Source organism: Hyperolius riggenbachi, chromosome 9 (genome assembly GCF_040937935.1).
Source record: "Hyperolius riggenbachi isolate aHypRig1 chromosome 9, aHypRig1.pri, whole genome shotgun sequence".
NCBI classification, from domain to species: domain Eukaryota; kingdom Metazoa; phylum Chordata; class Amphibia; order Anura; family Hyperoliidae; genus Hyperolius; species Hyperolius riggenbachi.
The window spans coordinates 173544692-173563979 of NC_090654.1; the positions used below are offsets into that span (position 1 = coordinate 173544692).

General features: G+C 44.0%; 1 protein-coding gene across 1 annotated transcript in view; it reads right to left on the reverse strand.

Annotated features, from left to right (window-relative positions):
• The window catches only part of TASOR (transcription activation suppressor), a 165231-nt gene that overhangs the window by 115994 nt on the left and 29949 nt on the right, over nucleotides 1-19288 (reverse strand). The window contains 7 exon segments of the mRNA XM_068253699.1: nucleotides 1541-1644; nucleotides 5934-6037; nucleotides 7929-8034; nucleotides 9910-9947; nucleotides 15841-15965; nucleotides 17758-17919; nucleotides 19123-19214. Of these exon segments, the coding sequence (XP_068109800.1) occupies nucleotides 1541-1644; nucleotides 5934-6037; nucleotides 7929-8034; nucleotides 9910-9947; nucleotides 15841-15965; nucleotides 17758-17919; nucleotides 19123-19214 (731 nt within the window).

Consider the following 19288-nt stretch of genomic DNA (forward strand, 5'->3'; position numbering starts at 1 on the left):
GGACACACACACACAGGGACACACACACACACAGGGACACACACACACACAGGGACACACACACACAGGGACACACACACACAGGGACACACACACACACGGACACACACACACACAGGGACACACACACACACAGGGACACACACACACACAGGGACACACACACACAGGGACACACACACACACACAGGGACACACACACACACAGGGACACACACACACACAGGGACACACACACACACACAGGGACACACACACAGGGACACACACACACACACACACAGGGACACACACACACACACACAGGGACACACACACACACACAGGGACACACACACACACACACAGGGACACACACACACACACACACACAGGGACACACACACAGGGACACACACACACACACACACAGGGACACACACACACACACACACAGGGACACACACACACACACACACAGGGACACACACACACACACACACAGGGACACACACACACACACACAGGGACACACACACACACACACAGGGACACACACACACACACACACAGGGACACACACACACACACACAGGGACACACACACACACACACAGGGACACACACACACACACAGGGACACACACACACACACAGGGACACACACACACACACAGGGACACACACACACACACAGGGACACACACACACACAGGGACACACACACACACAGGGACACACACACACACAGGGACACACACACACACACACACAGGGACACACACAGGGACACACACAGGGACACACACAGGGACACACACAGGGACACACACAGGGACACACACATTTTGTTATATAAGACTGCCTCAATTTAAGCACTGCATTTGTCCTAAGGGCTAATTCAAACTACAAGAGCTTTTTAAGCGATAGGGATTTTGAAAAGTTCTTGCTAATGCAATGCTATGGGAAATTTTTACAAAATCACATCACTCCAGTGAGCACACACATATGATAACATTAGCAGGAGCTTTTAAACTCACAAAGCTCTTAGAATAGCTATTGTAGTGTGGACTAGCCCTAATAGATCAATATTAATGCTTGAAGGTCCTTTGATGTCCACTTTCCATACTGCCATCAACAGAGCAGGGACAAGGTCCTCCAGCACCCAAGGCTGAGCTACCAAAGTGCGCCCCTCCATCCCTCCCACCCCAGCTGTCACACACTGATTGCTATTAGACTAAGGGGGCCACAGGGCCAGCAACCTCCCCAACACCTTAATATCTAGTTATCTGGCTTGCAGTCACTGCCATGTATCACCTTTTCTTAGTTCTTTCTGCTTCAAACACAATTAGGAATGACAGCTGAATGAATTGTGCGCCCCCCCCCATACACTGCGCCCTGAGGCTGGAGCCTCTCCAGCCTATGCCTCGGCCCGGCCCTGGCCATCAACCTCCAGCTTCCAGCACTGTTAGCGTATTATAATGCCCTGTTACCCTACAGGTCTTTTTACTTGAAACAATGGAATTCAAAAACAGAAGAGCTACATGCAAAGCAACCTTACCAGTTGTTCTTTTTCAAGTTTATGTAACAATGCTTGGAAATCATTGCTGGCTCGCGTCTTGTCAGCCACTTCGTACAGACTACTATATATACCACTTTTCACCACTGTTACAAATAAAAAAAAATTATTAATCACTATAGGATAAAATGAATCCTAGACAAGACACAGAACATTTATAATGTGCTTTTCTCCTGGTGGACTCAAAGTGCCAGAGCTGCAGCCACTTAAAGAACTTCAGAGGTCCAAAATTGAAAAAAAGTTAAATACCGGTCCACATTATTTATCCATGGAGGACGACATCCGCACCCTCAGTTTCATTCAGCCTGGTCCCCTGCTCTGTTACCGCCCACCCTGTCGGGTCCCGACCCTACCCCACAGGTTGGGTTATCATTTCCCGCACAAAATGGCTGCCAAAGTTTGCAGCGGCTGCGCAGTCCGCATAGAGGCAGGTGCGGCTGGGCAGCTCTAGGGCCTCCTCCTGATGCGCCCGATGTACGCGCAGGAGACGGCCGGGAGTGATGACGTGACTCGACCGGGGGCCAGTAACAGAGCGGGGGACCAGGCGGAATAATATGGAGGGCGCGGATGGCAATCTCTGTGGAAAAAAACAAAAAAGGTCAGGTATTTAACTTTTTTTCATTTTTAACCTCGGAAGTCCTTTAAAAAGGACACCTGAAGTGAGAGTTATATGGAAGCTGCAATATTTATTTCCTTCTAAACAATACTAGTTGCCTAGCAGCTCTGCTGATCTATTTGGCTGCCGTAGTGTTTGAATAACACCAGAAACAAGCATGCAGCTAGCCTTGTCAGATCTGACAATGTCAGCTGATCTGCATATGCTTGCTCAGTGTCTATGGCTAAAAGTATTTTTAGAGGGAGAGGAGCAGCAGGATAGCTAGGCAACTAGTATTGTTTAAAAAGGAAATAAATATGGCAGCCTCCATATCCCTTGTTACAGTTGTAGGCACGCTCCACAGACGGACAGGATAGTTGGGGACTTGAGCAGGGATTTGAACTGGTGTCAAATAGCTCAAATCCCACATCAAAGGTGACAGCCTTACCAGTACACTACCAAACTGATCCTAAAGAAAATATATGATTAAAATATAACATCCACAACAATACTGGTCATTCGCACATTTACAGGCAAAACAGAATATACTCTGGACAGGGTTCGCTACAGAAACCATCCTAATATTTGCATATTTCTTTGTAATAAATATATTTCTGTATTTACCATACATGAAATAGACGAGAGAATAGCTGAGAGAAAATGCCAGAGCATCCTTGAGCAAAATTTCACTTCAAGACCGATGTAAAACCGAAGTACCATTTTCAGTACTAAATTGTTGTGAGATCTAAAAAAGATAACCATAAATCTAGCAATAAACAGCAAGACAATTCCAGATCAATTTCAGCATGGTTCTTGTAGGAATTGGCTTTGTGACGCCACCAATGGCCGCTGTCCCCTTAATGTTTTAGGTTCCCTCTGGTGCAGTTATACTCGATCTGCCACCATCTGCGCTACCGCCGTCCTCGTACTTCCGTCCCCACATGGTTGCTGCCACTATAGCACTTGGGGCGCTTGCAACGGCATACACGCACCCCACATGCTATATGTCGGTAGTCACAGGGTGCCAGACTGCGAATTACGGCAGACACTAGCGAGCGGCATTACAGGTAAAGTATAACTGCACAGGGCACCAGAGAGGGGAAGACATTAAACAGAGAGGCACAGCAATTTTTTTTTTTTTTTTTTAAATGCTTTGTTGATGTGCATTAGGATTGTGGTAAAATCACAATAGAGGAGTTGTTTTTTTCAAATTGCAATTGTGGCTATTTTACCACAATTTTAATGCACACCAGCAGGAGTATTTTTTTGGAGGTGTGGGGGGAAGTCAATGGCAGCGTGTTTTTTAAAAACAAAAACTGATCGAAAAGCGGTGCGACACAGCCACATGTAATGCTAGCCACAGGCTGATCTGGTAGTTCTACAGTATATTGTAAGGAATGAGAACAGCAATCATTTTAGGACCTACTGAAGGGAATAGTATAAATTGGCGTAAAGTGAAGTTCTTTTTGAGAAAACATGACAGCGATGAAGAACCATCAACCTCATTCCAACCTTCAGCACAAGTCCATTTTAATTTTTTTTAGACAGGTCAATGCCTGAACAGGCAAAGAGGAGCAATAGCTAGAGATAGTCAATGTTACACAAATAATGTCAGCTTACAAGCAAATTCAATGTGGCTTGAAACTGATCGAATCACATACGCTTCGTGCCAAATTTGAGTGGACCAATTCAGAGTGAAATACATTTTTTGCATAAAATTTGCATGCAAACCAGAAATGATTGCATCTCAGTGACCATTAATACCCAAGAGCAATACAGAAGCATGCCAAATGAGTTGTATCCCTTGATATGTACTAAGGATGGACAATGAGCTGCTATTAATAATAATTCTAAATTGATGTAAATTTCATGCATTTGGAAATAGGCCAAATGTTTGGCTCATTTCAAAGGGAAATAAACTTGCATAAAACCAAAATCAACTCCTAAGTACTAACATCTAATTGACCATTCCTAGTCTGTACAAAGGGACAAACTGCATGTGGAGGTAAGGAGATCTTACCAGTGATTTAGAAAAGTTGTTTTTATTACACATTAAAAATACTTAAATGTAGCCCATCTTACCAGAAGAAGCTGCTATAAGCAAATTCTACATTTGTATTTAAAAATGGCCTTGGCATTTTCCTAGAAGGGCAACAGCTATAATTATTGGTGAAAAATAGGGGTACGGGATATCACCCAAATGGGCTCGTCTCACTCATAAAAATGTAACAATATCAAAAAAAAGAGTAAGGTATGGGGAGCACAAAGCTGGTGTAAAAAATATGCAATTTATTAGAAACACATGAAGCTTAATCAAAGGCTGTAGACAGACAAGTAACAAACAACATACACCCTCCCATAAAAACACAGCTGGAGCAAGCTAACTACTGAGGCAACTGAATAGAACTGGAGTACACTCCTTTAAAGTCCAAATGCATGCATATAACTTTTTACAAGCTGAATTTTTGACCCCCAAAAAGGGGGCCAAAAGTTGGGGGGGGGGGTCGGCTTGTTTGCGAGTCTTGTGTGGTGGTGGTCCGCGGCCCCCAGGCCTGCTCCCTCCGCGGCCGCCGCTATTACCTGTTCAGCCAGCGGTCGCTTCCTCTAATCCAGGTTCCCCTCTCGCTCTCCATCATGCGTATAAGTGAATCACAGCAGCGCGCCCGGCACTGTTGCTGTGACGAGGCAGGAGAGAGCGGTTCCCCTGGTAACGGTGATGTATACTGGCTATACTGGGCACTATACTAGCTATACTGGGCACTTTACTAGCTCTACTGGGGCACTACCTACCAATACTGGGGCACTATACTAGCTATACTGGGCCCTATACCGATTTTTTATCGTTACTGCATGCTGCTTTTTTTCCTCTGTTTTTCTGTTGATTGTATTCAGGGAAAATCGAATTGCAAATTGGAAACTGAATCAGAATCGCAAAACTGATTTGCAGTGTACATGGAGCCTAAAAATCGCTCCAGAAAGCGATTGCGATTTCCAAATCGAATCACTATATTGGAAAATACTCCTCATGATTTCTATGATAAAGTAACAACCCTAGCGATTTAAAAATCACTAGCGATTTGCAATTTTGCGATTCAGCGGTGTAGTGGAAAAGGGCCCTAAGCCAGTAATCTGCAAACTTGGCTCTTCAGCTGTTAAGGAACTACAAGTCCCACAATGCATTGCAGGAGTCTGACAGCCACAGTCCTGATTCATAAAGGCAAATTGATTGTGGGACTTGTAGTTCCTTAACAGCTGGAGAGCCAAGTTTGCAGATACCTGCCCTAAGCATACAGTATGTTTCATATGTTTCATCTGTAATGGAAAGATAATGATGGAAGTGTTGGCAGGCAAATACAACACTTAAACATTCCTTCTCAATTTGAGCATAATTTTGCTCAGCTGACCTTGGCTCCTCTATAGAAAGAAGGGCTAAATTGGGGGTCATTGTAATAAAGAGAGAAAACATAAAAAAAACAGCATGATAGTGAGACAGTATAATAATACTATAGATGAGAACTATAATTGTGGGAACTATAAGAAACACTGACACAGGTTACTGTAATAGGGAGCACTATAGAAAAGGAACACAGAAAGAAGGTGTGGCCAATTCTCTCTGCTAACACAGGGGTTCCGTTAGAATCAAAAATGACTTGAAGAGACTGAAAGAATCAAATTCATGGCCAAAAGAAAATACAGATAGTGTATCGAAAAGATTTATTTATACTGTACATAAAAACACATAACATACAGTATGTAGACAAAGCAGAGTTATAAACATACCTTCTGTGGATGTAGCATGGTTTTTTTTAAAAAAGTGTAATGTTGGAATCCTTTTCTTAATCTGTTCCAGGCGCATTAAAATCTCCAAGTCTATCTTGTCTGGTCTAAGTAAGAGAACAAACATTTTTTATTTTGCCTCCCAATTTAACACTTACCATGCCAGTATTTTTTTTTTTTTTATAAAAAAAACAAAAACTAACAAAACGAAAACTACACGACAGAATCTGCAACGTTTCCATTGTGCTTTTTAAACGTCTTGCCAAAATCTACAAGTACCACATAAGTCAGAAGTGATAGTCACTGAGGTACAAATAAATGATAGATGATAGCTTTTCATAATTAGCATAATTCTTAATCATCTCATTTAATAAGACCATTTCAAGCTGCATAGATTTGCAGCAAGACTTGCTTAATTCTACATCAAATTGGAATTATTTGCAAGCCAAGTCAAAATATGGCACTTACCCAGATTCTCAAACCTGTCCTGGTGACCAGGGATGGGCTTTCGAGTACAGAGGTACTCGAATTTGGAATGCTAATGTAGGTTAATTAATGCACCTGTGCCTTTGGGATGGGGGGTGGGTTTAGACTGTTGCATTACGCGTGCTATGGGACGCATTCAACCACTCACTACCGCACGTCCTTCTGGCGGAAGGAGGAAGTGTGGTATTAAGTGGCGGAACGCATCCCATAAGATGCGATTTACAGTGGTGATACGCATAGGATCCCCAGACTTCTGGGTAAGTTAACAACCCCCCCATCCCGCAGGCACAGGTGCATTAATTAACCTAAATTAGCATTCCGAATTCGAGTACTTCTGTACTCGAAAGCCCATCCCTGCTTGTGACTTCCCAATGGTACATGTTTTGCAGGCATCACCACCTAAGCACAGGTGGGGTAATTAGTGTCTCAGCTAGATGGAATCCAAATAGTTGAGAGACTAATAGGGGAGTCACAAGAACAGGTTTTAGAAACACTGCACTAACCTCAAAAGTTGTACTTAAGACACCCGAGGTGAGACATATCGGAGACTGCCATAGTTATTTACTTTTAACCTCCCTGGCGGTCTATTAAGATCGCCAGGGCGGCTGCGGGAGGGTTTTTTTTTTATTAAAAAAAAATGTTTCATGCAGCCAACTGAAAGTTGGCTGCATGAAAGCCCACTAGAGGGCGCTCCGGAGGCGTTCTTCCGATCGCCTCCGGCGCCCAGAATAAACAAGGAAGGCCGCAATGAGCAGCCTTCCTTGTTTTGCTTACATCGTTGCCATAGCAACGAGCAGACGAGGACGTCAGCCGCCTCCGATCCAGCCCTTAGCGCTGGCCGGAACTTTTGTTCCGGCTGCGCAGGGCTCGGGCGGCTGGGGGGACCCTTTTTCGCTGCTGCTCGCGGCGGATCGCCGCAGAGCGGCGGCGATCAGGCAGCACACGCGGCTTGCAAAGTGCCGGCTGCGTGTGCTGCTTTTTATTTCGCTCAAATCGGCCCAGCAGGGCCTGAGCGGCGACCTCCGGCGGTGATGGACGTGTATAGTCGTCCATACCCCTGAGGAGGTTAAACAATACCAGTTGCCTGGCATTCCTGCTCATCACACAGTGTCGAACATCACACACCTGAAACAAGTATATGGCAAATCAAGCCAACAGCCACGAAAATCGGATTTGCATGCTAGTTCAGGGCCCATGGTTAAAAGTATTAGAGGCAGAGGATCAGTAGGACAGCCAGGCAATGTGCATTGTTTAATAGGAAATAAAAATGACAGCCTCCATGTGTCTATCACCTCAGGTTCCCTTTAACGCCTTTAGACATCCATGGCACAAGAACGCTGATTGATGTTGGTGGAAGTAGTTTTGTGCTAAAGCACCTTTAGACACCTGTGGCGTATGGATGTGGAAACACCTATAGACATCGGCACAGTGTAAGGGTTAGGCAATACAATGAAGCACGTGTAGGTGAACACAAGTTTTACTGTTCTGAAATGTAAAAGTAAGTGTACTCACAGCTTATATGGAAAAAATGGTCCATTTGACGATTTCAGAGATGCAAAACACATAAGTTTTTTGTTGCACAAAAGCTGCCCTCTCCACAGAACAAAACTTGATCGATCTGTGAAAAGTAAATGTTTACAGCTGTCATTATTAAAAAACCATTCGCAAACATATATGTACAAGTCATCACCACACACCTTGTGAAGCAATTTACTAGAATAAACAAATCTTCTGGGATGTTTAAACATAGACTTATGCTAGGCATACACGGTCAGATACTTGTTATCACTCGAGCCGCTGATGGCTCGATTTATAATATCCGACGTGTCCGATCACCGCGGCGGATCAATTCTGCTCTTGATCCCTGGGGGCGTACAATAGAAAAAAACGAGCCGCTGATAAGAAGCGCCCGCGGGGACGAGCGGGAGCGATCCGCGTAGACGAGCGGTGACGCACCGGAATCGAGCCGCTGGCTCAATTCCGGTGCACAATTGCACCGTGTATGCCCAGCATAAGGTATACATTAAAGTGTCTCAGCAGTATGGTGGTGTGAATAGTAATTCCACAACTTGTAGTCACAGCTTCAACTATTTACTTTGGGCGTCCATCCAACCCCCATCTCGCCAGTCCTCTGGTGAAGACTACACAGAGGAAGCCACATCTTTCATAAGGAAATTTACAAAAAAACTTTCTCTCTTTCCATGTTGACACCACAGCAAAAAGTGTTTACACCTGAACCTAAAGTAAAGTAGCACAAAAAAAATTATCTAAAAATGTATGCAGGCCATATACTAGTTAACGATATCCAGCAATTTTTTTTTATTTTTATTTTTTTTTTACCGATAGCCAGCTCATTTTTTTTTATATCCAGTTCATTCGATTGGATCTGCTAGACATCCATGACCCATCAATTCCCAACCAAATCGAGGTAATCTATTTTTTGCAGAAAATAGATTGTGGCAGATGGTCTATTTTGCTCGACTGACAGTCTTGTCTGCAGTGGCGGAGCTTCTTCTCACCTGTCCAGTGCACAGTTCCAGTGCCATCTGTCCCTGCTGGCTGCTTCCTCTCTTCACTTCCTTGTCCCTGGACACCTGTGTGATGTGACCAAAACACTAAAGGCATCTTGTGGTCACCTAAGTTATGTGCCACAAGATTCTATCCTCACATCACACAGGCACCCAGAAAAGCAACAGAAGCCAGTGGGGAGAGCAGAGACAGGGACCGCACAGGGGACAGTTGAGCTATACTGAACAGGCCAAGGGAGGAGTGGGGTTGACATGGGGGTGACTGGGAGACCCAGATTGCACACACAGATTTTCAAAGATTTTATGCTCATTTTGATTAAAAAAAACAAAACAAAAAAAACTGTGTGCAGTGTGGGGATTTGAGCAGATAGAGCCCTCTCTTAAAGTGGATCCGAGGTGAACTTTTACTCATTGCATAATTGTGTTCCTTTCCTATTGTTTATAGGGCATTCCTCAAGCCAAATACTCAAATTCCCTATAACCTAAATAAACCACGCCCACAGGTTACAGAGAGCCTTGGCAGTAGCAAGGGCTCATGGGAGCTCAGTCTGGGCAGGAGGAGCAGGAGGTGTTACTAGCCTTTGATTTCAGAGGCAGAGGGGAGGAGGGGGATTCGGTTTTTTTTCACAGGCTTAGTGATCAAGATACAGATAGGCCTGCCTCTGTGTAATGTTTACAAACAACATGGCTGCTGTCATTGTATCACAGGAAGAAATAATAATTTTCTATTAAAGCTGTTTGCAGCTGGATTTGCTGTGTAAACCATGTAAACTTTAGATAAGATATATAGACAAGTTACTTGTTATAGTTAGATTTTCATCTCGGATCCGCTTTAACAGATGATTAGAGAGGAATATATCTGCCGTAGGTTGGGAGGTGTCAAACTTGTCAAGATCCAACAAAAAGTTTTCCTCTCAATTCCTGTGAGTAACATGGTGGTCTTAGATAAAAACAAAGATACATACCACTGTGTCGCTCTGAGCTATAGCTCACAGATCCTGGCCTACAAAACAAAAAACAATGACTTTGGTTAGCAATAATCTCAAAAGCAAAATAGTTTGTCTTATCCAAACCATCATAAAGGAAATAGGCTGGCACTTCCCAAATCAAATGCCGATTTTATTGTTTCGGGACACAGAGATCCCTTCATTAGGGCATAACAGGTATGTCAATATTGCATAGAAGTAGAACAATTGTCCATGAAGTCAGTCTCGTCCACTCGCCAACAAGTGATGTGTACTCCCCGGTGACTTCTGCATAATAGTGCTTGCCACCGTGGAGTACATATCACTTGCTGGTGAGTGCGTGGAAGAGACCAACTGCTTGGACAATTGTTCTATGGGACATTGACAGGCCTGTTATGCCTTGATGAAGGGACCAGCGTGTCCCAAAACATTGGCTTTCACTGCAACAACAAAATACACATTTGATTTAGGGAAGTGCTAGACTATTCATTTTTGGGGAATTACAGAGTGCATTGTCAAGCACCCTAAAAATTTGGCTTGAGCACGCCTACAGACTATCACAAGGGTGTGCGGGAAGAAATAGCTTCATGTTGCTCAGTTATATAAAAAAACTGACCCATGCCCAAATCTTGTCAGGTAAAGAAAACATGTGAAAACAGCCCTCTTATAATAGTTTTATTTCTGAATGCAATGTAATTTTTTTGCTGACTTCCTGATTGCAGAAGGCTCCAATAAAAGTGCATGCACATTCTCCATATGTATCATCTGTCAGGCTCGAGCTTGGCGAACAAGCATTGTAAAGAAGTTTCGTTCTGGTGCACCAATGCAACACATACTGTTATAAGAAGGGAAGGATGGATGATGGAACAGTTAGCGTCAGGTGGAATGAAGATCCAACTTGCTAAATTTTTAAGTGGCCTCAGGAGACACTTATACTCAAACTAGCTTTTCTGCTGAGACAACCCCTCGGTTGGGTTCCATCTAGCTTGTGTATGTAGCTTAAAGGACAACTGAAGTGAGAAGAATATGGAGGCTGCCATATTTATTTCCTTTTAAACAATACCAGTTGCCTGGCAGCCCTGCTGATCTATTTGGCTGTAGTCGTGTCTGAATACCAACACAAACAAGCATGCAGCTAATGTTGTTAGATCTGACAATGTCAGAAACACCTGATCTGCTGCATGCTTGTTCAGGGTCTATGTCTAAGTTATAGAGGCAGGGGATCAGCGTGATAGCCAGGCAACTGGAGTTGCCAAAAAGGAAAAAAACATGGCGGCTTCCATGCCCCTCATTTCAGTTGTCCAACCATCTTAGCGGTATGGACGAGCTCAGCTCGTCCATCACCGCCGATGGCTGCCGCTCAGGCCCTGCTGGGCCGATTTTGTTCAAATAAAAAGCAGCACACGCAGCCGGCACTTTGCCAGCCGCGTGTGCTGCCCGATCGCCGCCGCTCTGCGGCGATCCGCCGCGAGCAGCGGCGAAAGAGGGTCCCCCCAGCCGCCTGAGCCCTGCGCAGCCGGAACAAATAGTTCCGGCCAGCGCTAAGGGCTGGATCGGAGGCGGCTGACGTCCATGACGTCACTCCGCTCGCAAAAACACGGAAGCAAAACACGGAAGGCCGCTCATTGCGGCCTTCCGTGTTACTTCTGGCTGCCGGAGGCGATCGGAAGAACGCCTCCGGAGCGCCCTCTAGTGGGCTTTCATGCAGCCAACTTTCAGTTGGCTGCATGAAATAGTTTTTTTTTTTATTTAAAAAAAACCCTCCCGCAGCCGCCCTGGCGATCTTAATAGAACGCCAGGGTGGTTAAAGGGAACCTGAAGTGAGTGACATAATGTATGGTTGCTGACATTTATTTTTAAACAATACCAGTTGCCTGGCAGTCCGGCTGTTCTGGCATTGGTAGCGTCTAAATCACACACTACAAACAAGCATGCCGCTAAACTTGTCAGATTTGTGTCAAACATCGATCTGCATGCTTGCTCAGGGTCTATGGCTAAAAGTTTTAGAGGCAGAGGATTAGCAGGATAGCCAGTCAATTTACACTGTTTAAAAGAAAGCTCTAGGTGAAAATACACTGACGAGGAAAAAAAAAAAAAAAAACAATTGTATCCTTCCTCCTACTCCTGAAATTAACTTTTTTTTAGAATCCCACAGTTTTTTCTTTTTAAAGGGAACCAGAGATGAACGTTTCACACAAAACAAACATATCAGTCGATAGCTTGTAAAGAATAAATGCTCTACCTGATAATTTCGCCGCTCTGGTGTGCCTTTTTTAGTGTTTTTTTATCCATTATTGCTCCAGGAAAAATCAAATATGGCCGCCGGCTCATATCCCTTCTCCTTCCGGGTTATGAGTTGTTCTGGATGTGCTGTCTAGGCTATATGAGACTATGCTGCTATCTAGGCTATATGAGAAAGGCTCATCTGTGTGATTTCATTTTGGTATGATGTACAGCTGCCTGTAGGAAGTGTCTCTCATAGGAAATAAACTGCAGTCATCATCAGTATCTAGTGCACACAGGGCACACAGGGATCATATTGCAGCCACAGAGCTTCTCTCTCAGCAGGAGCAGTCCCTCCCATGTCATCACAGCTCTCAGTATGCAAAGCAGGAAATCTAAGCCAGGAGGTGGCAGGCTTGGGCTTGAAAAGACTCCACAGAAGAGTGACTCAGCTATAATGATTCCAGGTCAAACCTAGACTGAGCAAGTCGGGGATTCTTATCACAGCTGCTAATAGACTAATTAAGCAGATAACAATGAAACTAAAAGCGGGGTAGGTGTTTACTGTCATGTTCCCACTGATAAATGTAATAAAATACATGAGGGTGCTTTGTCTCTGGTTCTCTTTAAAGGCTAAAAAGTAGGTTTCATATTGTACTGTATGGTCTCATCTGAATGATACCGTTTTGCATACAGACTTAAAGGAATCATCAGACAATTTTTACCAAAATCTGCTTTACTCACCTGGGGCTTTCTCCAGCCCCTTGCAGCCAACTGTCCCACGCAGTCACCTCCGCTCTCCACTGCTGGCCCCGCATGGTGCAGAGGACGACCTCTAGGCCGCCCTTACTGCACCTGCATCAAGCGCCGCTGTCAATCACGGCCATGTTGTCTGCAGTAATTGTCCGCACCTTACTGCGCAGACAGCGGTTCTGTGCCTGGGCAGTAAGCCACAGACAACGTGGACGTGATTGAGAGTGGCGCTTGACGCAGGTGCAGTAAGGGCGACCTCGAGGTCCTCCTCTGCACTGTGTGGGGACAGCGACGGAGAGCGAGGTGACAGCGTGGGACAGTCGGCTGCAAGGGGCTGGAGAAAGCCCCAGGTGAGTAAAGCAGATTTTATCGCCTGATGATTCTTTTAAAGAGACACTGAAGCGAAAAAAAAAATTATGATAATGAATTGGTTGTATAGTATGGATATTTACTAGAACATTAATAGCAAAGATAATATTCTTATATTTTTATTTTCAGTTAGTTTTTTTTTTTTATAACATTGCATCATACTCATATTTATAGTTTACACACTACTCAGCATTCAAAATGATTTTACAGAGCAGGCCAGTGAACTATTGACCTGTTCTCTGCAGAGAAAAAGAAGATATAGTGACTGACTGTTGAGATAATATGCTTCAGAAGACAGAGCTCTCTGCGACTTTTAAAGTCGTGGAGCTCAATGGCTCTTTTGCATAGATAACCACTGGAGTTTAACCTGCTGGGCAGTCTGAAAACCCGCGTTCGCACGGCCGCGGGTGTTTTTTTTCTTTTCTCATGTAGCTAGCCTATCGCTAGCTACATGATGCCCCCTCTCCCTGCGCTTTCCCACCCACCCCTCCGATTGCCGCCGGCGCGCTTGCCCATAAGGAAATCCCGTTCTGAACAGGATTTCCTTTAGGGCTTCCCCCATCACCATGGCGACGAACGGAATGACATCATTGACGTCATAGGGAGTCCCTATCCACCCCTCAGCGCTGCCTGGAACTGATTGGCCAGGCTGTGCACGGGGTCTGTGGGGAAGGGGCCCTCTTTCGCGTCAGGTAGCGGCGGATCGGCGGCGATCACAGCAAACATGCAGCTAGCAAAGTGCTAGCTGCGTGTTTGAAAAAAAAATTATTCAAATCGGCCCAGCAGGGCCTGAGCGGCGACCTCCGGCGTCTCTGGACGAGCTCAGCTCGTCCAGAACGCTAGGGAGGTTAACTCTTCCGGTACTGGAAACTATATTAGACTTATGTCTCTGCTCCTAATGTTTTATTTATTTCTTAGCTGTACTACACAGACAAACCATTATATAATAATTTTGTTTTCGCTTCAGTGTCTCTTTAAGCCTCTTGCACACATACCAGGCATGTCCCCCCTCTGGGATCAGTACCCGATCCCTCACCCAAATCCTCGAGCAACATGGCTCATGGCTATGCTGAGGCCAGATGTGTTCTGTTTCTATGTGGGGGATGAAACTGCCTGGGCATGATGTATGTCACACAGCGGGCAGGGTAAATGAAGAGAAAATTGCTCTTGGCTGTCAAAACCAGTCGACAGTGTGCGTACCCATAGTGAGCCCCCTCTGGAACATGTGCCATAGGTTCGCCATGACTCGTACACTAGAATATGGCGGGAAGAGAGATCCAAAAAGTAGGTGATCCAACCCCCTTGTAGTATTTAAGCTTTAGTTTAAAGAAACAGCCCACCGGATCTTTGAAGAGACAACCAATCACATTGCCCCCCTTGTTACCAGCTCGCCAAAAAAAAACACTATGCGTGGCACAGTTGACATTATTCATGTGTCAACAACAAGATTAATCTCAGTCCTGATGGGTGATACTAATAGCGTGTGTATGCACTTTATGCCAATAAAGAGGCGCTGGACAGGAGGGGACAGTTTTGCAGACGGAGTTGATTGTCACAGCTTTGCGTTCAAGTAAAAGGTCCTTGCTCAGTTATCAGCAATATATGACATATATGCAGTAAGTGTCAGCATCACAAACACTATGTGTTCTGGGAGACGTAGTATGCACATCACAAGCAAGTAGATGCTTGGACATGTGACCATTTCTCAGTTGCTAATCCAATGTTACTTACAGCTCCCCCAGAGGTTTTTAGGAAACTTGTATAGATGGATTTTTCTTATTTATTGTAGAGAAAGTATGCTATCACTTTAATTGTGTGTACTTTTTACTTCTGTGTGTGTGCAGGGCAAATACAGAAACATTTTGAAATGGCCTGTAGCAGTGAAGTCGTTACGAACGGGATATGCGATTTAAATATAGTTTTAAGATACAAGCCTACTTTACCAAACATGCTTAAAGCGAACTAGAGACTAAGCACTATATATACATTGGGAACATTAGAGACAACACCTACCCTGCTCTCTGTATCATTCTTTAATGTTCATCTTGCTTCTTAACAGCCCTGATAAAATCCATGACTGAGCATTCAGTCTGGTTTTGCTATAATGACTCAGCTATAATGATTCCTGAGCAGAGCCACAAGGGGGCAGGCTTGGGCTTGAAAAGACACCAGAGAACACAGATTCAGCTGTAATGATTCCTGAGCAAAGCCAGACTGAATGCTCAATATGGGATTTTATCAGGGCTGTTAAGAAGAAAGCTATGCAGTGAAGAATGAAAGAGAGCAGGGTAGGTGTTTTCTCTAATGTCCCCACTGATATATATGGTAAAATACATGAGGGTGCTTCGTCTCTGGTTCACTTTAAGAATAATCCTTTAGGTATTAAACTAGGAGAGGTACCTCTGCTGCTTCTAGGCAAGCATCATCATTAAGCAGTGGTACTGAATATATCACAACAAGCCATCCGTGACAGATCAAATTACAATTCCAGAACACCTGCATCCAGCTATACTGGTAAATTTGACTGTAGTAGACATAAGAGGTTGTAATGCCCAAGCTGGCCATTTGTGTAATTGCATCACTTACCTTAACAATGGCGAGGACAATGGTCTTAGCTGGTCAGCTTTATAAACAAAGGACACAACAGCATATGGGCACACATGTCGAGGTCTCTTGAGAATCTCATCAAAGCCATATTCATAAAAGTAATACTGAAGACAAGAAACATTCTCAATAAGTGCATAAAAAGTGCTGTATACGCAAGACTATAAAATCCCAAAAAGATATACAACCCTAGGCCATTAGGTATAAACAAACATTAGAAAAAGACTTGTATTAGGCAACGTCATTCTTCAAGTAGCCAAGAGAGGCTTTTTAATTTATGCAGCTTTCAAATAAGACATTGGTCCAAATTGGCCATATTTATTTAAATTTAAGTTTAACTTTAAGTAACGGATTCCACAGAACCCAAAACTATGGCAAACATTTAGTAAAAAAAAATATAAATAAAAATATTTATAGGTTATACCTAGGGGCAGGGATTCTGACTGGTTGCTCTGAGCAACTGTTCCAGTTTGTTACCAATGTTGCTCTATTATTCCATGGACTGCACAGTGGCAGAGAACAAACAAAAGCTTTAATCAGCAGGGAGGGGACAGGACACTGTGCTCCAAGAGGATCTGCAATACAAAAAACAAAAAAACACCTCTGGGGGATACTTACCTAAGGAGAAGCCTCTGGATCCTAATGAGGCTTCACCCATCCTCCTCTGCCCCTCGGTTCCAGCGATGGCTCCCCTGAAACCACAGCAGACGAGGCTTAGCGCCTTCCTCCCTCGGCTCCAGCCCAGGCAGAATAACGGCTTTCAAATTGGGCTCAGTCCGAAATAGCCAAGCCCAATAGGGGCCGCTCTGCTGTGCAGGTACAATATTTCCCCCTGAGCCTGGACAAAAAGCCACTACTGCGCCTGCCCTGAAGTTAGTAAATATTTACATGTCCGCCGTTCGTGGGCCGCCTGCGCTGCAACCAAGGGACGGAGGAGGATGGGGGAAGCCTCATTAGGATCCAGAGGCTTCCCCCTCCTGAGGCAAGTACCCCCAGGGGATGTTCTTACTTTTAGAGATCCTCTTTCAAACAGTATGAGAAGTCACGCATGCTTACCTTCACACCCTGGTGCAGGCTCAGGGCAGAGAGAAGGGAAGGGGGGGGGGGGTTAAATTCACCCCAACTCCTGGAACATGGCAGCTTCTACAGCTATTCGAAACCAGGAGAAAATGCAGGAAAACAAAGATGAAAAAAATCCAGGGCACTGCTGCAGATTGCCTATAAGTTACTATGGATAAAGCATTGTGTCCATCATACTCTGGATGAAGGATTGTGTCTGCCAATGATCTTAAACTTTGGTATTTGCTGCCGAGATCTCTTTAATAACAGTTAATGAAACTGTTAATGCTAGAAAGCAAGCAGTTTCACTTACCTGGGGCTTACCCAAGCCCCCAGCAGCTGTCCTGTCCCACGCCTGTCCTGCACGATCCTCCGTTCTCCCGCCGCCAGCTAGTTTTGTTACCGTCGACTTGTAAGTCGATGGCCTACGCGCCCCAGGCAACGCAAAGCTTTCTTCATGTTCCAGCCCGCAATAGCGTCCTGCGCTAAGCGCATACTGAAATCTATCGAAAAAATTGATCTGCCGTATATGGGCAGGCAACAGATCTCTCTCTGATCAGGTTCAATCAGAGAGATCTTCCTCATGGACGATCTACCCATACAACGTCTGATGTATGTAGGTAATAACTGAGGAGAAAGAGGGAGGACACACAAGCAGATTGACAAGAAAGGGCAGCAGCCTAAAGAAATTACGGATTTAAAATTTTACCAATGGATACCAATTTGCAATTCCAAAGTACGGTGTTTAGATTCACAAGTTTGGGAATACATCACTTGAGTTTGCTGGCAATTTATTTTTTTTACAGACATGAGGGAGGGGAAAAAAAAAGTTCACCCTACCTGAGAACGTTCAAAAGCTCGGTAACACAACAATGAGTTGACTAGATTCATGTTCTTTAAGGTGTGGCACTCGTGCTTGGGAGCAGGATCCAATAAAGCATTTCCAGGAAAGGAGGAGTCCTGACTGGTCCTAAACTTGTCCTGCACAATTTTTACTTTCCCCTGTATAAAATATACAATAATTTAATCATATGTTGTATAAGGTAAGACTTGACAGAATTGTAAACACTGGAGACCAAACAGAGTATAACAAGCACTATGTTTAGCCGTATAACCACTCACCCATTAGGGGACAAATGACCTGCAAATAGTTGTGCCTGGCTAGGTTGGCATGGCCACCAGTCAAACAAGCCTCGCTGTGGAAGGCAAGGTGAAACCTCCCTGGACTAGTGTTTAATTGTAATACTTTCTAGTGTACATATAGTTACTTCAATTAAATCCGCCATGTCCGATCGGGATTCGATTCAATTCGATTTGCCATTGTTTTGCAATGGCAAACCGAATTGAATCGAATGGAATCCTGATCTGACATGTCGGATTTAATCGGATCGTAAATAGAATCGTATAAAGAATCGTATCGTGTAGATGGGGCTTTCCTCTCAAGTCTGTATCTTTCAGTATGTGCTTATAATGAATGGTTGTAAAGGAGATTTATAGTGACCAATTAAAGGAGGAAGAGACATGGCATGCAGGAGTTCACTGCTCCCACAAAGGCCTCAATTCACTAAGCTTTATCAAAACACTTTATCAATCGTTTGACAATTTACCTCATGGGTAAAATCTAATTTTGAATTCACTAAGGTGTTATATTGTTATTGAATGTTTTATCGATAAAACATTCAATAAATCTGTAACACCTTAGTGAATTCAAAATTAGATTTTACTCATGAGGTAAATTTTCAAACGTTTGATAAAGTGTTTGATAAAGCTTAGTGAATTGAGGCTAGGTTCACAGTGGTCAGTTGCATAATGCACACAATATAATGACTGTGAACTGCAATGGAGACTGGCCATAGACTTTAATACAAAGCCTGCATGCAGTGAGTTAGAATAACGTGATCCATTACTGTGAACAGACCCACAGAATTGTATGGGCAGTGAATTGACATGCAGAATTTTTCTGCAATGCAACTGACCACTGTGAACAGGGCCTGAGGCCAAAGTGTATGGGTTGAGAGATCCTTTGTGAGGAATATCAGCACAATCAGAGTTTAGGTAACACAGTAAGAAACCTCATAGGGAAATTACGCAAAATTTATTGGGTGGACAGCACCCTCTCAAACTTCTAGGTTTCTGATAAGTTGTAGTAAACTACGCCCACACTAAAAGAATTTAGTCAAAAAGTAAAAAACACTTTTCTTTTACCTTTATCACTTTGAATATAAAAATACAGCCTTTTGAGCCTGGTTTTAATGGGTTGGTTTGTAATAAGTCAGCAAACTTAGACAAGTGCACCCCTGTATGAAAAAGGAAAAAATGTAAATTGAATGGATAAAATCTGAAAAGATACATGCATTACATTAGCCAAGCA